General features: G+C 43.1%; 1 protein-coding gene across 10 annotated transcripts in view; it reads left to right on the top strand.

The window, feature by feature from the left end:
• The window catches only part of dgkb (diacylglycerol kinase, beta), a 58,866-nt gene continuing 38,378 nt past the window's right edge, over positions 1 to 20,488 (top strand). The window contains exons 1-14 of one of the 10 annotated variants that reach the window (XM_023802682.2): positions 1 to 506; positions 6,629 to 6,739; positions 8,589 to 8,665; positions 9,446 to 9,466; positions 9,561 to 9,708; positions 10,352 to 10,495; positions 13,890 to 13,939; positions 14,332 to 14,406; positions 15,172 to 15,291; positions 17,038 to 17,155; positions 17,682 to 17,770; positions 17,979 to 18,095; positions 19,387 to 19,485; positions 20,032 to 20,139. In XM_023802682.2, coding sequence (XP_023658450.2) covers positions 6,670 to 6,739; positions 8,589 to 8,665; positions 9,446 to 9,466; positions 9,561 to 9,708; positions 10,352 to 10,495; positions 13,890 to 13,939; positions 14,332 to 14,406; positions 15,172 to 15,291; positions 17,038 to 17,155; positions 17,682 to 17,770; positions 17,979 to 18,095; positions 19,387 to 19,485; positions 20,032 to 20,139 — 1,236 coding nt within the window. In that variant the 5' untranslated portion in view covers positions 1 to 506; positions 6,629 to 6,669. The other 9 variants (XR_002837014.2, XM_023802681.2, XM_023802683.2 and 6 more) reach the window with 9 other exon arrangements.

Here is a 20,488-nt window from a genome sequence, read left to right as displayed (position 1 = left end):
AAATGTTGTGCGGGAGCAGTTCTTTCCTTGAAGCAAGTTATATAACTGCAAGCTTGTTGTGTCCCCATAATGACGGTTTCTGTCATTCATCGGGGCGCCCCTCCGGTATAATAGAGCAGCCGGAACACCAAAGGCTGAGCCTCGTGTGGGCTGGGGCGGTAATGCCTGCAAACGTTCTGTGTTATTATTTTTGATTAATTCTACAGGTCCTCTGTGTTACGTGTTCCCTTGTGCGAAGTGCTGAATAGCTGGAAATCGGAACATTCTTTGTATTTCTACACTCTTCTCTAGGGACGTAAACAAACCGTGGGGCCCAGCTTTCACGATCACGGATTTTGAAGAGGGGCTGAAGACTTTTGCGGCAGTTGGCACGGCCTGCATCCTGACCGTCTGCTCACACGTAGGTCGTCGGCTCCTGATGCGTGTTCAGACCTTCGAAAGCTCGGCCGTACTTGCATGTCGTGACATCGATGGAATAACGGCTGCTTTATTTTAACACATATGTGGTAAGATCTTTTAAAGAGTTATTCTGGCAGTTTAGGGAAACTTTGGCAAATATGAAATGCAAATATGCATATGCTTTACAAGGTCTTTTTTTTATAAGTTGGTCCTTATTGCACATCTCATCTGTCATTTATAGATGTGACACTGATTCTCTTTTAGAGGTTTGGCAAGATATTTGACATCTAAGCCTGAAAAACATTCTATTGGCATGGATGGGTAATTCCGAGCCCTTTGGCTGCTGTAGTGCTGTTAGCGTCTCAGAGTAGTATTGTCGTGTATTTGAATATTTATAGTTTTTGGAACATCTTCCATATGTGGTTATTCTACACGACTGACATGTCTCAAAAACACATGTTGCACATTCTGCTTATTTAAGAAGTTCTGAATGGGAACAAGATCTGTGCGAGTTTGTGGAATAGCTGTAAACATTAAGTATGAATTTGAGGTGTATTCCTCCCCCTCCAAAAGTTGTTTTCTTTGGAAGGTTTGTCTGCTCCGTCAGTTCACTTTCGAGGCACGTTTGGGAACATCGGCCTTGACGTAGATTTGATTAAGAGTCATGGCTGATTAGCCTGACGCCCAGTGTATTGCTGGCCTTCGCTCGCGCTGCAGCGGGTAAATGGGAGCATCGCAGATTAGGATGTCAGTCTGATGAGAGTAGAGGGCCTGGTGTGGAGTGTGTGAGTGTGGGGAGGGCAGGTGACATCAGCATGAGAGTGGGAAACGATCATTTCACAGGAGCGGAGGAGACAGCAGCAGCCTCAGACACGCACACACACAAACACACGTGCGCTCGCACGGACGCACTCATACGGACAACGTGCCTGGCAGAGGAGGTGCCGTGGTCGTCTCTATCTGGCGCCGCACACTGGGGATTCTGACACACACTGTAAACAAAGCACTGCCTGTCAACACTGGACGTCAGGGCAGAGCCACAGACCAGTACGAGCTCTGCCTCTGAGCCGCGCCTCGGACCACATCGCCGGCGGCCTTAATTGGACAGCAGGTGAGTGGAATGCCGATCTCCGTCGCCGTTGTGCGAGTGCGGACGGCCGCTCCTTTTTCACTGGAACTGAAGCGCAGTTCGCTTCATTAGTTGTGTATCCGGTGGGACCACAGTAAGCTGCCTCCGCTTAGATACATTGTGCCGTTTCATTATTTCAGAGGCGTCACCCTCGTACACGAACCTGCTGCTGCTGCTTCTTCAAATTGCCCCGGGGGCGCTGGGGGGGGGTTTGTCATGCCGTGTTTGTGAAGCTACTTTCCCGTACGGCACTGCATTCATCCTTGATGCTGTGATGTTTCGTTCCTTCAAGCAGCAGAACCTGTTTGCCTTCGGTTCTCTCCAAAAGCCCAGCTTAAGAGGCAGTCAGCGGTGTGTATTTTATTTGTTTACGAGAGATATTCTGAACGAATGGGGAGAAAGCGGACTAATGACATATACTAAAGCGAAGTTCTTGGAAAGCGCAATGGTTATATTTGATGTAACGCATTTCTCCCTTTTTTAGTTTGGAGGGCAATTAGATGGTGGGAGGAGTGGGTCACGATTCCAGGAGGAGTTCACAAAATAACCAACACGAGAGTCCTCTATGACAGCTAGCTGGTCAAGGGTCCCAGTGATAGCCCTTTCACCATACTCTTCAGCTAGGTGCTTAACCCAAAGTACTCCAGTAAAATATTCAGCGGCATGAATGACCAAGTCACTACTGGGCTACAGAATATGAGAGCTATTAATGCTTTTAGACCGTGACACAAAACAATGCACTGACAAGATAGGATGAGCTGAGCTGAGGCTGAGGCTGAGATGAGATGAGATGAGATGAGATGAGATGAGATGAGATGAGATGAGATAAATTTAATTGATCCTGGGGGAAATTCTTGTGGATACAGCAGCAAGGTACGTACAGTGCAGACAAACAAACATTTAGGGCAAAATAAGATAAGCTGCACAGACATAGAACCCACCAGAATATCCTGAAAAGGAACATTAAGGAAATAAATTGATGTGATTAAAAATTCATTAACAGACTGTGTATGTGCTATAAAATAATAATAATAATAAACCAGATAGCACCCAACTTTGAATATTGCAAACATGGGCAGCTTCCGGATGTGTCCCGGCTGTGGTGGAGGGTGGCATGCCAGGAGTAGACACTGTGGTGTCTGATGGCGGCAGGCAGGAACGACCCCGAGTAGGAACGACCCCGAGTAGGAACGACCCCTGAGTAGTGCACACCGCGGTGGAATGAGCCGGTGACCAAAAGCCCTCTAAGACAGCGTCCCATGGAGTGGATGGGCAGAGTAAAACATTTACTGTACAGTCAGGATACTGTCAATGGTAAGATGTAGTGTTCAAAATGACCAGTGGGGGGGGGGGGATTCCTTTAAAATCATGATGAACTATGGCATAATAACATGACATGACAGCTGTAACATACATTAACAACAAACATCATAGCTGTATAATTCAGGGGCATCAGAAGCATTTTGAATGTGGGGGGGGGGGACACTGGCATAAAACTAATATTTTATGTTAAAGGTGGGGGGGTCCACGTCCCCCTCAGATTTAATGGCGGCGACGCCCATGGTATAATTACATAATGTTTGCTATTGATATACATTAAAGTTATGAAGGTATGTTAGGATGTTACATGCTGCTTATGAATGTTCTTTGAAAGCACTATAAAGGCATTATGAAGGTGCAGTTAATGTAACATGTTACCGGAGATACACTATAATAACTCTCGACCTGGTGGTTGGTGGTTGGTGGATGAACCATTCGGACTGAAAGGTGCAGGATATAATGTGCATATTTTGGCTATGAGCTTTAGTTTAGCAGTGTTAAGCTGGTTTTATGAGGCTGGGGCTGGGAAGGATGGGGAAAATATCACAGACAGACCTGAGCATGCGATGAGCAAAGGCAGGAGCCCCAAGCCCTGAACAGGCTGGACAGACACATCTCATATCGCTCACCTTCACCCCATAACATCTCTATTCCCTGTTGATCTTGGTTATATTTTGTTGTGATGAGATCAGTTTACAGCCTCTTAGTAACCGATTGTTAACAAGCGCTCCAGCCGTCCGCATTATTATCTGCTATATTTATATGATTAATAGTGTGGAGAAGTCAGCTATGCCTACTGGAAATTAGGCTGGGAAACACTGGATTCCCTTAAACAATAAAAGACCATTTTAATATAGAGGTGGATGAAATAAAGGGATCGCTAACATGAACAAAGGAAGACAGAAAATGGGAGAATATAAGTCCTCACCATGAACTTATCTTAGGAGATTCAAGCAATAGAGTGATTCTGAATAAACAGTATTTTTTTTTGTACTTTTATGGGGATGCCACAAAAAATAAAGTTTATGCAGTGATGTTTTCATACAGTGAACTGTATCCATTTTATACTCGCAGTCCCCACCTGACGCAATCATAGCGGTTTGTTATGCTACAAATCAAATGTCCTGTTTATTTCAAAATGTGTTTCAGGAACATAGTTACCATGACTGAGATGCATTGGATCTGGCAGAGAAAGGCTTCAAGGCCTGGCAATTTGGCAGAACCAAGATGCAGATGAATTGATGGTGAAAAATTGACTTCATATTCATCTACCTTGAGAAGATTCTTATCATTGTGAGCATCACTCTGGTTAGGTTTGCAAACAGAAGCGCATTTAGCACAGGCATGTAGCACAGGGATGTAGCACAGGCATGTAGCACAGGGATGTAGCACAGGCATGTAGCACAGGCATGTAGCACAGGCATGTAGCACAGGGATGCAGCACAGGGATGCACCACAGAGTAACCTGTAAACATGCCCCCCCCCCCTCTTTTCGGGTTTACAGGGATGTGCTGGGATGCAAAATAAGCATTAAATTAAAATTAACACTCTTGGGATTTATAGACCATAACAAGAGAGGGCAGGGACATCTAGGTTTGGACAGGTTTACCAGGGCTGACAGAGAACAGAGCATATCAGTTTATATTGGCAAACATTAATGAGAGACAAACAAAATGAATCAAGTCACCTGACTCTGCCAGTAATGATGGCATTCCAATAACTAACAGGTTCAATACAGTCAGTTTATGTATATTTACATTCCTTGGAAACACTGCAGTCCAGTTTAAGTGTAGCTCCTGGAACTTCAGCAAAGAAATTTCAATTCACAGGTTCAGTTCCTGAACTTCCGTTTGTGATACATTTCTTCGGGAGATCTTGGTAACCTTGGTTGGGTGTTTTGCGTGTGCATTGGCCCATGGCTACATGGTTTACTGTGTTTACTTGAAGAGGGTGAACATGTGGATGTCAGGAATAGGGACACGTACTATAAGATACTGCATTTGGGAACTTTAGTGAGCCAGACAGAGGCAAAGAAAGACAGACGTATGAATCATCTTTGCACCTTTAGTATGAGAATCTTGTAGAGTGAGTGAGGGTTTTGTAGCCAAGGGTTACACTACAAAGGGGAAGAAAAGATCTGAATCACATGAGACACTTGCATAAGCCAGGTGTGATGTCAGAGACCCTTAGCAGACAAGGAGACCAGGATCTGGGACTGGTGAGACTGTACCTTGGGAGGACGGTGAGCTTCACAGAGACGGGTGACACAATTCTGTCACCTGTGAGTACCAGCTGTACACTATAGCTTTGGATATTTGAGACAGCTATCAAGCTAAGTGACAGTAACTGATTATTAAATTGAATATTCATAATGATGATGAGCATAATCAAGGTTCCAGGATTTTTATTTGTCATCGTGCAAGTGGTTTACACAAGTACAATGAAATGTATTAGTAGACTCCATAATGACATAAACAACATACATACATACATACAAACATAAATATTTAACACAACAATAAACATAGTATTACATGAATACTATAGAAACTGTAAACAGGGCTGTCGTCAGGCTTATTTTAGGGGGGGTTTAGCCCCCCTAAAAATGTTTTGTAGCCGCCCCCCCCCCCCCCCCCCCCCCCAAATAAATGTGTATTTATTGGCTTAAGTCATTAATAACTTTTTATGTTACATATAAGTATGCCATCGCCCCCTCTACCAAAGACTCAGCCCCCTTATCGATTCATCTGGAACTATATACAGGCAGTTTGGAAAATGGAAATTCACTAGGATTACATCAATAAATATGCAGTATAACATATTGCACTGTTAATCAGCGACAATTGATCACATTTAGCTCAAAACAAAAACTATTGCATAACAATTTTTAATTTTTTTTGCACAGCAAAGTCATAAAGGATCAGCTTTCACCATGACGGATGTTTCCATAGCAACACAACACGCCTAGAGGGATATCACAAGTGGGCCTGGCCTTGAAGCGTACACACGCCGGCATGTGTTTACAAAATAGCATGACGAAGCCGTCACATTAGTATCGCATTTCTTACACATTCTTACAGAATCAAACATTGTCATTGCTGGGCCCGGAAGACGGCCGGCCCGCTAGGGTACGCTAGGCAGGGACGCGAGAGGTTAAACAGCTTCATACTCGCTTTGCACTTGTAATTCCTTGCAGTGTATACAGTGAATATTCTGCCAATGAATACCAGACAATCTTTTGTATTGCTTTCAACAGAAAAACACCCCTCCCCTAAGGCCTCCGCTATTATATAGGTATTTTAAATTAATTATTGCACCCAGCCCCTTCACAAAAGAGTCACGTTGGGCTACGATTGTGCTAACGGACGTGATATATTCCGTCCAGTGGATCTGTCCTTATTTTTCCCCTGTATGTGACATTTGTAAATGTGATTTACTGACTGCGGGTATCACTGTTTGACACTGCAGCTGTAACTGGAGACTGCAGTTGAATCCATTTTGTGTTCTGCTTGGTATGTTATACGGCCATTTTGTGCAGTTATCTGTCACCTTTAAGGGTAAACACCACATATTGTAGAGGCCTGTGGCCCCCTGCCATAGGTGCAGATAAACATCTTTAACTGGGAGGTGTCATCGGATGGCTTTATGTGGCTGTCCCTGGATACATAACAGTCCCGGGTTGACGGCGGGAAGCGCTGGGTGATGCGCTTTCGCGTGTCGGGCCTGGGGGCTCCGCCCATCGCCGTAGGGGAGAGATCAGTGGCTCTTTCTGCGTTACAGAGAGGAGCAGGACTGAGGCGATGTGAGATAAGACATCCATCATGACGAACCCTGAGAAGTGGGTCACCCTGAGTCCGGCGGAGTTCTCCCAGCTCCAGGAGTATGCACAGTGTAAGTGTGACTTTCCTCAGATGCTCTTCTCTTACTCTCGGAGTGTGACTTTCCTCAGATGCTCTTCTCTTACTCTCGGAGTGTGACTTTCCTCAGATGCTCTTCTCTTACTCTCAGAGTGTGACTTTCCTCAGATGCTCTTCTCTTACTCATGGCTTTGTGAAATCTCATACCTTTATAAGGGTGTCTCTTCAGAACATAAAAAGTACTTTTTTTTCTACCCAATCAAAACTTTCCTCGGGCTAGCCGAAACTGAAATAGACACATATGTTCACATATGTTCAAGGGCACAACAGATAAAATATTTTTGTCTTTGAAACTGAAATAGATTGTAAGGAGTGTGAAAGCCTTTTGTTGTACAGTTTTTTGGGTTTTTTATACCTATTTTTCAGTTATTTAGGGAGTTATATGTAGTGTCAGCATTTTCTCTATTAAAATAGCTTCTTTTCTCATCACAAACGTTCACGGAGACATTATCAGAGCCTTATGGGTGGGATTTCTGTCCAATCCAACAGCTTTATGGAGCCTTAGTAATGGCCACTGTAATTGGCCAAACGATGTGCTGGTCAGGGCCTAGCGTGCGTGCAGTACTATGACCGCACAGTCAAGCCTTTCATGTAGCTGTACATTCCAGAAATTAAATGACAATAAACTGATTTTAATTCAATTGAACTAACTTGAATTGAAATAACAGCTACACAGAATTTCCATTGGATGTATCAGACATCAGTTGCTGGTTCCCATTAAATGTTTAACCTACCTGGGGGTTAATTCCTAAACAATACAAATTGCTGCCTCAAACCGAAAATCCAATTGATATATGTATAATCTGTCTTACACTATTTGTGTACACTTATCCCTTCTATCCTTTCCGTAATTACATGAGTTGCTCTTGGCTCTTTATGACTGGACCTCAAGGGGCCGCCTGCAAAGCACTTACGGTACTGCAGTTACGGTGAAACCCAGAAGAGGCGAGAGGCGTGTTTAACTTGGCCGTAACGTTGCTCACACTGATTGCTCTGTGCATTGCTGCCGCACCGTACAGCTGTCTGACAGCAGCCGTCAAGCTGCCCCTGATCGTCTCCATGCTGGAGACCGAATGAAAGGGCGTCTATGTAATAGTGTTTCTCTGAGCCGTCTGGGTTTCGCTGAGGTACCAGCAGGTTAGGAAACTTGCCATCCCTGGAGGAGTGACTGAAGGCTTTCTTCCACTCTCAGTCCTCAACCTGCTCTCTCTCTTTCTCTCTCTCGCTCGCTCTCTGCTTTGTAATTATTTTTCATAATAAGCATGAATTAAGCCATGAATCACATGAAGCATTTCACTGGTATTCCACACTAGTCCCTGTAAATAATGCATTGAAATTTCAAAGTGTTTCTGGCATTTTTCTGTAAAGCGTTAATAACCATATAGCACATGCTGTGTAATTCTCCAGATATGAGGGTGAGGGTGTGTAGACCAGCCTTCACAGAGCTGCCATTGTAACTGCCTGCTGATGGTCACACGTCTGGAGTCTGCTATGCGTCAGACCGTCAAACTGTCACCCGCCTGTCGCTCTTCCGCATATCCACATATGATCCTCCTCCTTTCGCCGCTCGATCGGTCCCTCGTGTCATTGGCCCTTCTCATCAAGCACTCGTTCTTGGCTTTTAGCCTGTTGTCATTTTAGTCTTTGTCTCAGTTCCCTCAAAAACCATCCTTCATCTGGCATACAGTAGACCTTCACTCCCAGCTGCTGAAGAGTTAAATAACATTTAAAGTGTTCATATGGTCAAATTGAACCTCTGAAATGTTCTTCAACTACCTGCTCTCCTTTGTAGAAGGTAATGTATTGACACTGTTTGTATTTAGATTCCACCAAAAAGCTGAAGGATGTTCTGCAGGAATTTTACGGTGATGGACTGCTGGCCAAGTACAATCCAGAGGAGGTAATATGCCATCTTTAACTTAATCTGGCTGTCAATGGATTACTTATTTGGCGGGTACTGTGAACCACGTAACATTTCTTGATTTGGAAACACCTTGAATTATAGCTGTTGGTAAAATTGGTGATTTGATTAATTATGTAAAAAAATTATACAACCACTGGCCATTAGATACACATAACCTGTGCTGGGTGGGACCCAACTTGGCCTCCAGATGCAGTTCAAGGGTGGATGAGGTGTGTGTTCAGAGAAGCCTTCCTGCAATCACTGATATTCAGTGTGATATTTTCACACCCATGGCCTTCCGGCTGCCTGTAACAAATCTGGGCATTCTGGATATTTTTTGTTCATCACGCCATTGCCTGTAAACTATAGATGTTGCAGCTTGTGAAAATCGCAGGACAACGGCCACTCCTGAGGTGCTGGGTCTGGCATCAGCAGTCACGCCGCATTCACTGGCATTTCACGTCTTAGCTGTTCCAATTTTTAGCCAAACAATAGCCACACCTCTCCACCCTTCTGTGGGCTGAATGTTCGGCTGCAGCTGCAGTTTGCTGGTTAGAGGAGCAGAATGTATATCTAATAAAATGGCCGCTATAATAAATAAAGGGTTTTTGTCAAGTTGCCATGGTGCATCCGTTCTAAACAACTCAAACAAAAGTGTCTCAGCAGATACAACAACTACTTAACTGGATATTAGATATACTTCCATACAACATAGTCATACTTCTGCTTCCTGTCATTCATCAAACTTCTTACCTTCCTTTACCAAATGCTACGTAGAAGCAGGACATACTCAATCAGGTACCGTAATGCACTTCGTGTGATTCAATGCGTCACCTGCTAAACCTTGCGTCACGTGCACTTTAAAATGGGCACTTTCCGATGTCTTCTTAAGGACATCGACTTCGAAGGCTTCAAGCTCTTCATGACGACCTTCTTGGAGAACGAGCTCACGGAGGCCTTCTGTCAGCAGCTCTTCCTGTCGTTCAGTGACAAGGCCGCCAAACCCAGTCCATCCACTCCCGATAGGTCGAAAGTCACTGGTAATTATCTACCATTTGACAACTGTCAAAACTATACTTCTCTTCCTACTGATATGGGATCCTGAATTACGCCTTCTGATATAAAGACTGAATGTTATGCCCGTGATGTAGCAGTGCTTATTAAACCAGTCCTCAGCGACACCCAGAAGGTCCACAGGTTTGCTCTGTCCCAGGAGCTAGGAGCTGGGAGAGAGAGCAACAATGCAGGCCGTCTGGGGCTCTGGGCTGAGAAACACTGATCTACAGTATGTCTGAGCAGTAAGTGGCAGATTTTAGGATCAACAGAGCAGTGCTAAATCAGACTTATTACTGCTGTATGGCAGAGATCAGACATCACATAGCGATTTAATCATGGGTTCAAACATTGGGGTAAAATACTTCTGAAAGCCTTTATACTAACACCATTGACAGTGTGATGGAGTGTTTTTTAAACTGCTGTCTTTTAAGTCATACTGCCATACTCTGTTGGAAGGTCCCCAGGGGGTATGTTTAATGACTGCAGGATTTTTGCCCCCCACCCCCAGAAATAATAGGGCATTCAATCTATTTTGTCACTACTGCAGTGTAAAATAAATTACATTTGCTCCTACTGTGGTTTAAAGGTTGCTAATGCATATTAAAGTGCTTTTTTATTATTTCTCAGGTATCAAACTCATCAAAGGTAATTGCACTCCTCAGAAGGTCCCTCAGTTGCTGAGGATGAATTCCCTGGACACAGTCAAACTGAAAGACATCGTATGTTACTTGTCCCTGTTGGAAGGCGGACGACCCGAAGACAAACTTGAATGTGGGTACACAACATTTATTTTATTTTATTGTCCTTACTTCCTGTGCTGGGTGTTAGCACAGTGGTGCTGTGGTTTGTGCAGTTGCCTCACACCTCTGGTGACCTGGGTCTGCGGTGTCCCTGTGTCGGCGCCGGGACAGATCTGATAGGTGGGCCCAAGATTTTCCTAGAGGGCTGTTAGCCATGGTTAACGCTGTTGGGGTTGGAGAAGCATGTGATCTGTGGCCACACCCCTGGGAGGGACCTGGCTTATTTAATGTAGGATGAACACTTTTATAAAAATAAAATAAAATACAGTGTTCTTGCTGGGTGGCATTTGGGGGCTTATTTAGAGGGCATAGCCCACAAATGCCGCCCCATGACGCTGAACCCATGTTCTCCCCGTGTTCTCGTGGGATTTCCTCTGGGTTCTCTGGTTTCCCCCCACAGTCCACAAACATGCTGTAAGGTAAGCTGGAGGTGCCGGTGGTGTGCGTGCCCTGCGGTGGGTTGGCGCCCCACCCTGGGTTATTCCCTGTCTGGTGCCCATAGCCCCCAGGATAGGCTGGGGACCCCCACATCCCTGTATAGGATAAGCGGGTGCAGGAAATGAATGAATAAATAGTTATTGGTGACTCAGTGGGTTGTACTTCTGCCTTGTACTTGCAGGTGTGCATCTTGCTCTCTTTGTGTGCGATTTGCACATTCTTTCATGGTTCCCCCAAGTCCAAACACATACTGTACAGATATGTAAACGGGTCACCCGGAATCGGTGTTTCCAAATCTGCTCCTCAGGGACCCGCATTCGGTCCATGTTTTTGCTCCCTCCAAACTCCCTGCCGGACAGTCCACATTTTTCCTACCGGGAGCTGGGAGGGAGCGAAAACGTGGACTATCTGTGGGTCCCGGAGGAGCAGATTAGGAAACGCTGCTCTCCTCTGTCCCTGTATTGGATAAACAGTTAGAAAATGGATTGGTGATTTATGCTTATTTTGAATGTACTTTAAACCAAAGGGCCTTTGGGGAACCACTCAGGAGTAATTGCCCATAGTTTTGTTTTGATAGATGATTAATCCATATGTGATTATTTGCACTAAATAGTGCATTTTCACCAATGGCATATTTGTCTGCATATTTCCAGCATTTACGCTTACATTTCCAACCTTTAGCCAGAATTCCATGGATAAACCAATTTACTGAAAGACAAAATATTTGTTGAGCACAGTAAGACTGAATTTAATCCTTAATTTAGGTAATATAATTAAAAAAAAGTCTAGCCGGCAGATCCTTAAGGGGAATGTGCATAATTAATTCCACTTAAAAACAAAAATAATAAATGTGTGTCCACCGCCATCACAATGCTGTATAAACAGCGCTACCCGCTGGGCATAATTTTGCCCTGTACGGTATTTATAAAAGTGCAAACTGCAGAGAAGAAACCAGCTCTTTTATAGTATAGGGGGATTAATGTTTCCAAAGCCTTTATTGAGTAGTGTTGCCGCAGCCAATTTGTGCGGCTGTGGGGAAGCGCGCGGATGGTAATAGCAGGTAGAATGGCTGGGGGTATTTTTTTTTTTATCCCAGTCGACACATCTTGCTGATGTGTAATTTTCAGCACTAGTTTATAATGAGCCACAGGAGGCCTGATTTTGCAGGGTAGCGAAAAACTTTACCCCCCTTCACTATTTCATCGGGTGCCTGTTTATCGTAACAAGATGCGCTTCACGGCTGAATTTCACGTGCATCTTTTCCGGCACCACAAATCTAAATAATTGTAAAAAAAAAACAAAACAGGTGTCCAGACGCTTGCAGACTTTCTCGCAGGTTGTAAACGAATCGTGTGAGATTGTGCCGCTGAACCGTGATCATTATTTCGTCTCTGGGTCGCCTGTTTCTCTGTATTTATTTTCGGGTATAAATGCGCTGATAATTAGTGACGTAGCTCATGCTTTGTTATCGTTAAACGAGCATCCATGCACACAGTAGAATTATATCAAGTTTTTTTTATGATAAATATTTTTTTACATCCTATAATCCTCACGATTATCAGTAGAAGCTGGGATCTACTCCGCTAGTAATTTTTCGTTCTAGGAACGTTTACTGAACGTTATTATTAAGATATGGATACGTTCAAAGTATCTGGTTTACCAGATGTTCCCAGAACGTTATCCCATTTCTACGACTACTACTACAACTAAGAATGACGATATAGAAACAAGCGAAGGACAGCAGGCAGTGACCCGGATGCTCAACACCTCAGAGGTCAGGAGATCAAGGCTGGATGGTGCAAGTGCTGACAGCATATAGATATGGCACGTTTGTAAAGTAATATTTAATTATAGAACAATATTTTTCAACATTAATTAAAGAATGTTAAGGTAATAATGTTATTCCGCTGACATAAAGACAGAACCTTTGTTATAATGTAAATTGTGGAAATAACGTTTTATTAATGTTACAGTTCCCTGCCAAGCTCCACATCACTTGGCTAAAGTTCTGGGAACATTTTCTGGTAGCTGGGATAAGTTCGGTGTGAATATTGGGAGGACTGGTACCAAATGTAGAACCTTACTAAGATTAGTGTTTCTTGTGGCCGGGACTGTCAAACATGGCAGCAAATCTCGGCGGCTTTACCTAATACATGTCGCCCCTGCATCTGCCGAACGCTGCTTGTGCTGCTGGTGTAAACAGGCTATTTTAGATATGATGCCTGAGCACTTCAGTGAGTCAGTGATGTGAAGCTGTTTATTATCATGCCCCAGAAAGCACGATGTCCATTCAGCGATGTCCTTGGACAGAACAGCCCTGCGAGTCTGACAATTAATAAAGATCCGTGGAAAATATCAGTGTTGGCCACCTTTTATCTGTAGCCCATCTGAGGGCCCACATGAGCGTGTTGCACCAGCGCATCCCGTCTCCTCTCTGTCTGTTTCCATGGTGATGCAGCGCGTCGCGCAACAGCGGCCGCAGTGGTGCAGCACAGGCCGTGAGAGCTACTCATCTGAGATATCAGACACTCCATTCGCCTTTTGAAGATGTCTGTTCCTCTGTGTACCTTCTGATGTGCTACAGATGAAACTCCACCCACTTTTAAAAAAGTAAATTCTGCTTTAAAGTGCAGACTGTGTACCTAAGTGCAAAATGTTAAGGCAGACCTGCAGTTCTCAGGGACCAATAGGAAATTGTTACAACATAAACAGCTAATATACACTATAATATGCAACAGTGCATTTTGATCATTCAATTTAAAATAATTAAGAATAAATTAAGGTAGCTATTTTGAATAAGATGCACTGCTTGCTTTTTGTTTACCAGGAAAGCATAAACTAAAATTATGATTTTTTTAAACTAAATGGTGTTATGTTTTCTGCACACCAATTTTTTTCTTAACGTTCTGTAACATTTTTCTTTATAGTTATGTTCCGTCTGTATGATGTCGATGGAAACGGCTCTCTGGATAGCTCGGTAAGCTTTGCAGTCATTCACTATCCATACTGATGCCTGCTTTCTCCCATAGACCGCTGGTACTGTACTCTACCTTTCGCCTGTGACCAAATATTAATGTGCCATGATAGTAGCGAATCACAGGACTAGTAATGTATTAGTAGTCTGGATTTGTGAAGCTCGATAGCTGTGTTTGTGTGTTTTAATGTCATCCACTCTCCATATTTTATTTATTTATACCATTTGCACATGGAAACAAACGTGGAAACTCAGACTTCGCTGGCCGTCTCACAGGGAAGGCGGTCATCAACCCAAACATCTATCTTTTGTCTTCTCACATATTTTTCTCAGTCATTCCTTCACCAAAATATTCCAGTTTAAAAACTGTAACTGCTGGTTTGTTTTTGCTTTAGGAATTGGAACATATAATCTCTCAGATGATGCATGTTGCAGAATATCTCGAGTGGGACGTCAAAGAGCTGAAGCCAGTAGGTAGAAGATGGTGTTACTATGTTCTGCATTTGACTTTGTTTAGTATTCCGATGCTTGCGATGGGTTGGCACCCCCTCCTGGGACCCTCCCAGCTGTGCGCCATATCATCAGGGATAGGCTCCAGATCCCCACGACCAGAGGTGGATAGTTCAGGTCCAGAAAGTAAAAATCCAGACCAAGATTTTGTTTCAGCCAGTAAGTATAAGGAGTCACATTTACACATCAACTGGTCGGTTGAAGCAAAATCTTGGTTTGAATTTAAATTTTCTGGACCTGAACCATCCACCTCTGCCCTTGACCCTGCTTAGAAGAAGCATGTATAGAAGATGGATGGATGGATGGATGGATGGATAAATAGTATATTGATGTTAACTAGGGCAGTGTGATGAGTGGTAGCACTATCAGCTCACGCCACCAGAGTTTGGGTTTGATTTCTGTTCCCATCTGTGTGTGTGTGTGGAGTTTGAAGGTTCTCTCCATTTTTTGCTGCGATTTCCTTTGGGTGCTCTGGCTTCTCCATGCAGTCCAAGTGAGAGCATTTGCTGGACTGGTGTCTCATTCAGTTTAACTTTGAATTCCTGGGAGAGGCACCAGACTGACAGTAACCATGTACTGGACACTTTATTCTGAAAGATGGAGGGATGACTGCATGGATGGATGGATAGATAGATGTAAACAGGTGTTGCATGTTATTTAAAAGTTAGATGTAAACAGATGCTGAATATTATTTAAATGATTGATGTCTGTGGTAATTTATGTAGATCCTACAGGAGATGATGCAAGAAATTGACTATGATCAGGACGGCGCGGTTTCTCTGGAGGAGTGGATCCAGGGCGGCATGACAACCATCCCCCTGCTGGTGCTGCTGGGGCTGGAGACAGTGAGTTTTCTGCGAATGAACAGAGCTACTCCTGCGCATGCATAACTGCTTATTGTACCTGATTTGACAGATGCACGGGTTTTGTTTATTGAAGACTGGCTATTTCAGATAAATAATACGAGAATATTATTGAGCAAAAAACTTGAATATTAAGCAATCCTGATCTGTTGCTTCCCTGTTATTCTGGGTTTAGATTTTATGTCTTCATTTGTTCACAAGTTGTTCACAAATGACTCGCTGCCATGTTTACAGTATTTCCGGCATGGTATTTGCATTACAGTTATTGTCCTGTCATTGGTTATTAATCCAGGTGTTTCAGGAGGCATTACTTCATGCTAAAAGGGTGATTTCCCAGGATCCAGCCCCTGGGCGTCTTTGTAGAGTGTCACCTTAGAGACGTGGTGGATCCACTGAATCCCTGCCAGACAAAAGCCAAAGTAATGTCAGTCCACACCTGGCTGATTGTGGTTTTTGGGAGCTACAGTATGGCACCAGACCATTTGCAAGGAAGAGTTACCCCCATTTTAATCAGTAATTATAAGTAATGATAAATCAAACTCTTGATAATAATTATGTACATTTTTGGCTATTTTTTAGAACAGCTGATAGCGAGTTGTAAGAAATACTGTGACAGAATATAGTCAAAAAAAAATTATAACATGAGCGTGAGATATTTCCGCTCTTTTAATTCCTTCCCCAAAAAAACTATACCATAGGGTAATTTGTTGATATTAAAAACAGCGTAAAGTGTAGTTTATCAGTTCAGCCACAAGAGGGAAATAGCGGGCTGTGTAAAATAATCGCGAGCCCGGGAAGCACTATGTGAACGGCCAGCTAACAAGCAGACGTATTAATTGAAGCTATGTCCACATTTTTGTATGCGAAAATCTACAAAGATTTGTCTGAAGTTTGTGTAAAATGCTATAATATAAGGGTGAAATTAAACTTGTCCCTGAAACATTTTCAGTGGGTCGTAACCCGAAAATTGGGTTGCAGGAGTGTTTTCATTGGGTCGCTGAGTATTTGGTTAAAAAATGTTTTTTTTCTTCTTGTCAGAATTTTTTTTTTTTAAACAGTGATCCGTCAGCAGGAGAGACATTGTGGCTCCACTGCATTCATTTACTGTATTACCTCACTGTTACTGTGTTACCTCACTGTTACTGTGTTACTGGCCTACTGTACTATTTTTTCATCCATTTTTTTTTTTTTTGGTGAAATACATTTGGTTAAAAATCTTTAAAAATTGGGTGGTGACTTGATGACCCAGGAAAAATGTGGGTCTTGAGGCTAAATCGATTTAGAACCACCGCACTAAAATATTTTTGGGAAACTTGAAATTTTACTTCCCGGGGATATGTAAAAAATGTCCACAAGGTGGAGCCTTTGCTTAAGTTTATATTCACAAGTTTTCTTTTTCAGTTTCTTTATTGTTTTTTTTTCTCATACTCGTTTTATCGCATTCAGTATTTTGTATCATTTTAATACTCACATAGAATTACAAATTGTTTACCAGGCTAATAAATAAGGACAGACAGCTTCTGGAGCCTGATTAGAATGTTAGTTGTTGTTAAATGTCTTCCTCAATTAACACTGATGATGGAGTATGCTGATAGCGTATGCTATAGAAACTATAAATATTCATGTTGCATATGCTTGGCTGTTCTGTTATTTACTCTTCTTTTAAATTTGTCGTTATTCCTTGACAATGACCGCCACGTTTATCGTGTTCGTTTGATCTGCTGTCAGAATGTGAAAGATGACGGACAGCACGTCTGGAGGCTGAAGCATTTCAACAAGCCAGCTTACTGCAACCTTTGCCTGAACATGCTGGTTGGGCTGGGTAAACAGGGCCTCTGCTGCTCCTGTGAGTATGGCAGCGTTTAATCAGCCTGAAAGCATTTCAATGCCTGTATGTCAACAGGTGCCATTTTGGCCACTGTAAGACACAGTTGTATTTCTGAAAAGCAAATGGAAATTCTCTCGAAAGTTATATAAGCCCTCCCCATTATTGTTCGATATAGACCTAGATATAATTTGTTTTTTGTTTCTGTATTTCAGTGACTTCCGCTCACCAGGGATGTTGGTTTCATTCTCGTCCCTGCACTGTGTGTGTGTGTGTGTGTGTGTGGACCTACTTTGTTCTTCCCATTTGCTCTAGGTGATCCGGATCCCTGTCATGTTCTAAATGTTGTTTAGTTGAGATGGTAAATTACCCATCTCTGTTATTGCCCCATGATGGACTGACATCCTATGTTGGCGCTTGTCCTGCACTTCCTGGCTATCTGGGACCTTACATTGGGTTCCAGTTCTCCTGGAAAAAGCATAGAATAGATCATGTGTTTGATTTAAAATGAACGGGCACAGTAATGTTCATCTCGTCCACCTCGCAGTCTGCAAGTACACGGTCCACGAACGCTGCGTGGCTAGAGCTCCGCCCTCTTGTATCAAAACGTACGTCAAATCCAAGAAGAACACGGAGGTACGTCGGGTGGAAGTGTTCAGATGTACATGTGTGTGGAACACCAGCGTTCCCCAAGCTAAAACCAAGGGCTCCTTCATACAGTACCTAATGCAATTAGGAACCAATGTTTGTATTTAACATAACTAATAAGAAAATTTGCCAGTATCAGCGGTTACATAATAATCATAAGAGTCTCTTTTTTTATGTCATTCTCTCCCCTTCAAAGGTGATGCACCACTTCTGGGTAGAAGGAAACTGTCCGACCAAATGTGACAAGTGTCACAAAAACATCAAGTGCTACCAGGGTCTGACTGGACTTCACTGTGTGTGGTGCCAAATCACTGTAAGTCGATGAGAGACCTAATCATCTCTTAATTATTTGATTGGCTACGGGCTTGGATTTTGTCATTTACATTTTGCATCATGCAACATCACATTTGTATCTTCTAATGCCATTTTAAAAGTCAGCCTGTGCATAGGAGATTGGCAAATTAGCACGTATAATTAAACTATATAAATGCATGCTAGTTAGCCGTTTTGTCAGTCACCTCGTAGACAGTGGTCTTTGCAATAGCCTTGGACATATTTTTGTATAGAGCAAAATAGCTTTGGTTATATTTCACATAGTAGATTAACTTACTGAGAGAAGTGTATTTTAAGGCTTTATGCTAAATAAGTGATTCATGTTCAAAATATGCAATTAGCAGTTATTGAAAAGAGAAACATTAAGTGTCCAGTTCATGAGCAGTTAATTAAAAAGTAAGTGAATTTCACAGCTGTCTTTACAAGAGGGACAGCTGACAGAAGATGAATGCGCATGTGTGACGCCGAGCGCCGAGCTGGGGCAGCCTTCGGCCAGCCCCCTCCATCCAACGGCTAATTGTGGCGAATCTGGAGCGTTCATTTGGCCAGTTTTTCCTCTGCGATCTTCTGAGGCCTGGGACGAATTTGCTCCTGAAACGGCAGCCGCGTTTCGAGAGGCGGGGGGGGGGGCGGCAGGACAAGCACGTGGGCTCGCTCTCTGGATCCCGCACCAGGGGCCAGGGCCACGCAGGGGGGCTCAGAAAAGATCCGGGGGGTCCTCAGCAAACATGCCTAATTATTTTTCTCTGGCAAAGATTCTCCGAATAGCACAGCTTAACAAATGAACAAATATTTCTCTCCCTTTTCTTGCCTTTCCTTTGCTGCCAGCACAGATGGCTCCGCTGTCCTCAAAGCGTATAAATTATTTGCTCCATTGCTGTGAGAAGTAATTAAGAAATAAGCGAATAAATATTACTCCACTGTACATATCGGCATTTTGGGACTTTTTTCATAAATTTCATGAATGGTTGGTTAAAATTTCAAATTCCCTCTCTGGTTTTTCTTAACCAATAACTGAATGATTACTCTATTATATATGATTTACTATTACTACTATTCCAAAAACTATAATAATAATAATACTTGTAATTAAAATATTTGTAGTAATTATTACTAATCTTATTAATCTTGACTTTGCAGTACTTAAGTTACTTATTATTACATAAGTACACGCTCTGCCAACTGGTAAAAAGGGCTTTTGTAGTGTCGCCCGTCCTGTTTGATATGGTACAGGTTTTGCACTGGGATTGACTTGGGTTTTCGCTCCCCAGCTCCACAATAAGTGCGCCTCCCACATGAAGCCAGAGTGTGACTGTGGGCCGCTCCGGGACCACATACTGCCCCCCACCACCATCTGCCCCGTCGTCCTGGTGAGTCGCCGTGGCGACCCAGCACCTGAAGCTGCCCTCGGCTCTGCCAGCAGATATGAATTCTGTTGCGATCGTTACTCGTCCGACAGAGAAAAGGTGGTCACTTAATGTGTGTCACGTCAGCTCGGTTAACCAGTCGCTAAGCGTGCAGTGTGATTCCAGTGATCAGGTAACACGGAGTTACAAGAAGAAGAGTTTCATCTTGGTGCCCCTGTCATTATTCTATTCACTGGAAATATTTTACATATTTCTGTTATTATGCATAACATTTTGTCCAGGTGTCCTGAGTGTCATTAACCGCTGTTTCCTGTGGATTTTAGGAAACACAGGCTGTGCTGCTACCCCGATCGTAATTATGAATTGTTTCCCGTGGTCTACAGGAAACGCAGGCTGTGCCCGTATCCTGTTCGTCATTAAGAGCTATTTCCTGTAGTCTGCAGGAAACACAGGCTATGTTGGTCCCATGATTGTCATTATGATCTGTTTCCTGCAGTCTACAGGAAACGTGAGCTACGCTTGGTACCCTCACTGTCTTTATGTGGTCAGCAGGAAAGGCAGTCTACACTGAGGAAAGATTCCAGAGCAAACCAATCAGGAGGCAGAGGAAAGATGCAGCGAGCCAATTCTGTGACCGTGGATGGGCAAGGACTTCAGGTGGGGGGCCGCAGTGCAACACGCCGTAAAAGATCATTTATTTATATATACAAACAACTAACAAGTGAATGTGCGCAATCTAATAATAAAGCAAGTGAAAAGTGAAACATAATGCTACAGTTTAATTTTATGAATCTATTAACAATTTATATTGTTTTTATATGGCTTCTTTGAAAAATGCACAAAAACTGTACTCCTGAAACGGCAAAATCCTGGAAATCTTGAATGTGTTTTAATCTGCCAAAAATCTATAAAAAATATGCCTGGGATATCGATATTGTTTTGACAGATACTCATCCAGCATTCAACTACTCAGTCAATCAGTCAAAAATGGTCAGATAAACGGAAG

The sequence above is a fragment of the Paramormyrops kingsleyae genome, chromosome 9 (assembly GCF_048594095.1).
Source record: "Paramormyrops kingsleyae isolate MSU_618 chromosome 9, PKINGS_0.4, whole genome shotgun sequence".
NCBI lineage: Eukaryota > Metazoa > Chordata > Actinopteri > Osteoglossiformes > Mormyridae > Paramormyrops > Paramormyrops kingsleyae.
Note: the sequence above shows the minus strand (reverse complement) of the source record. Positions and strands in the feature narration are given on the sequence as shown.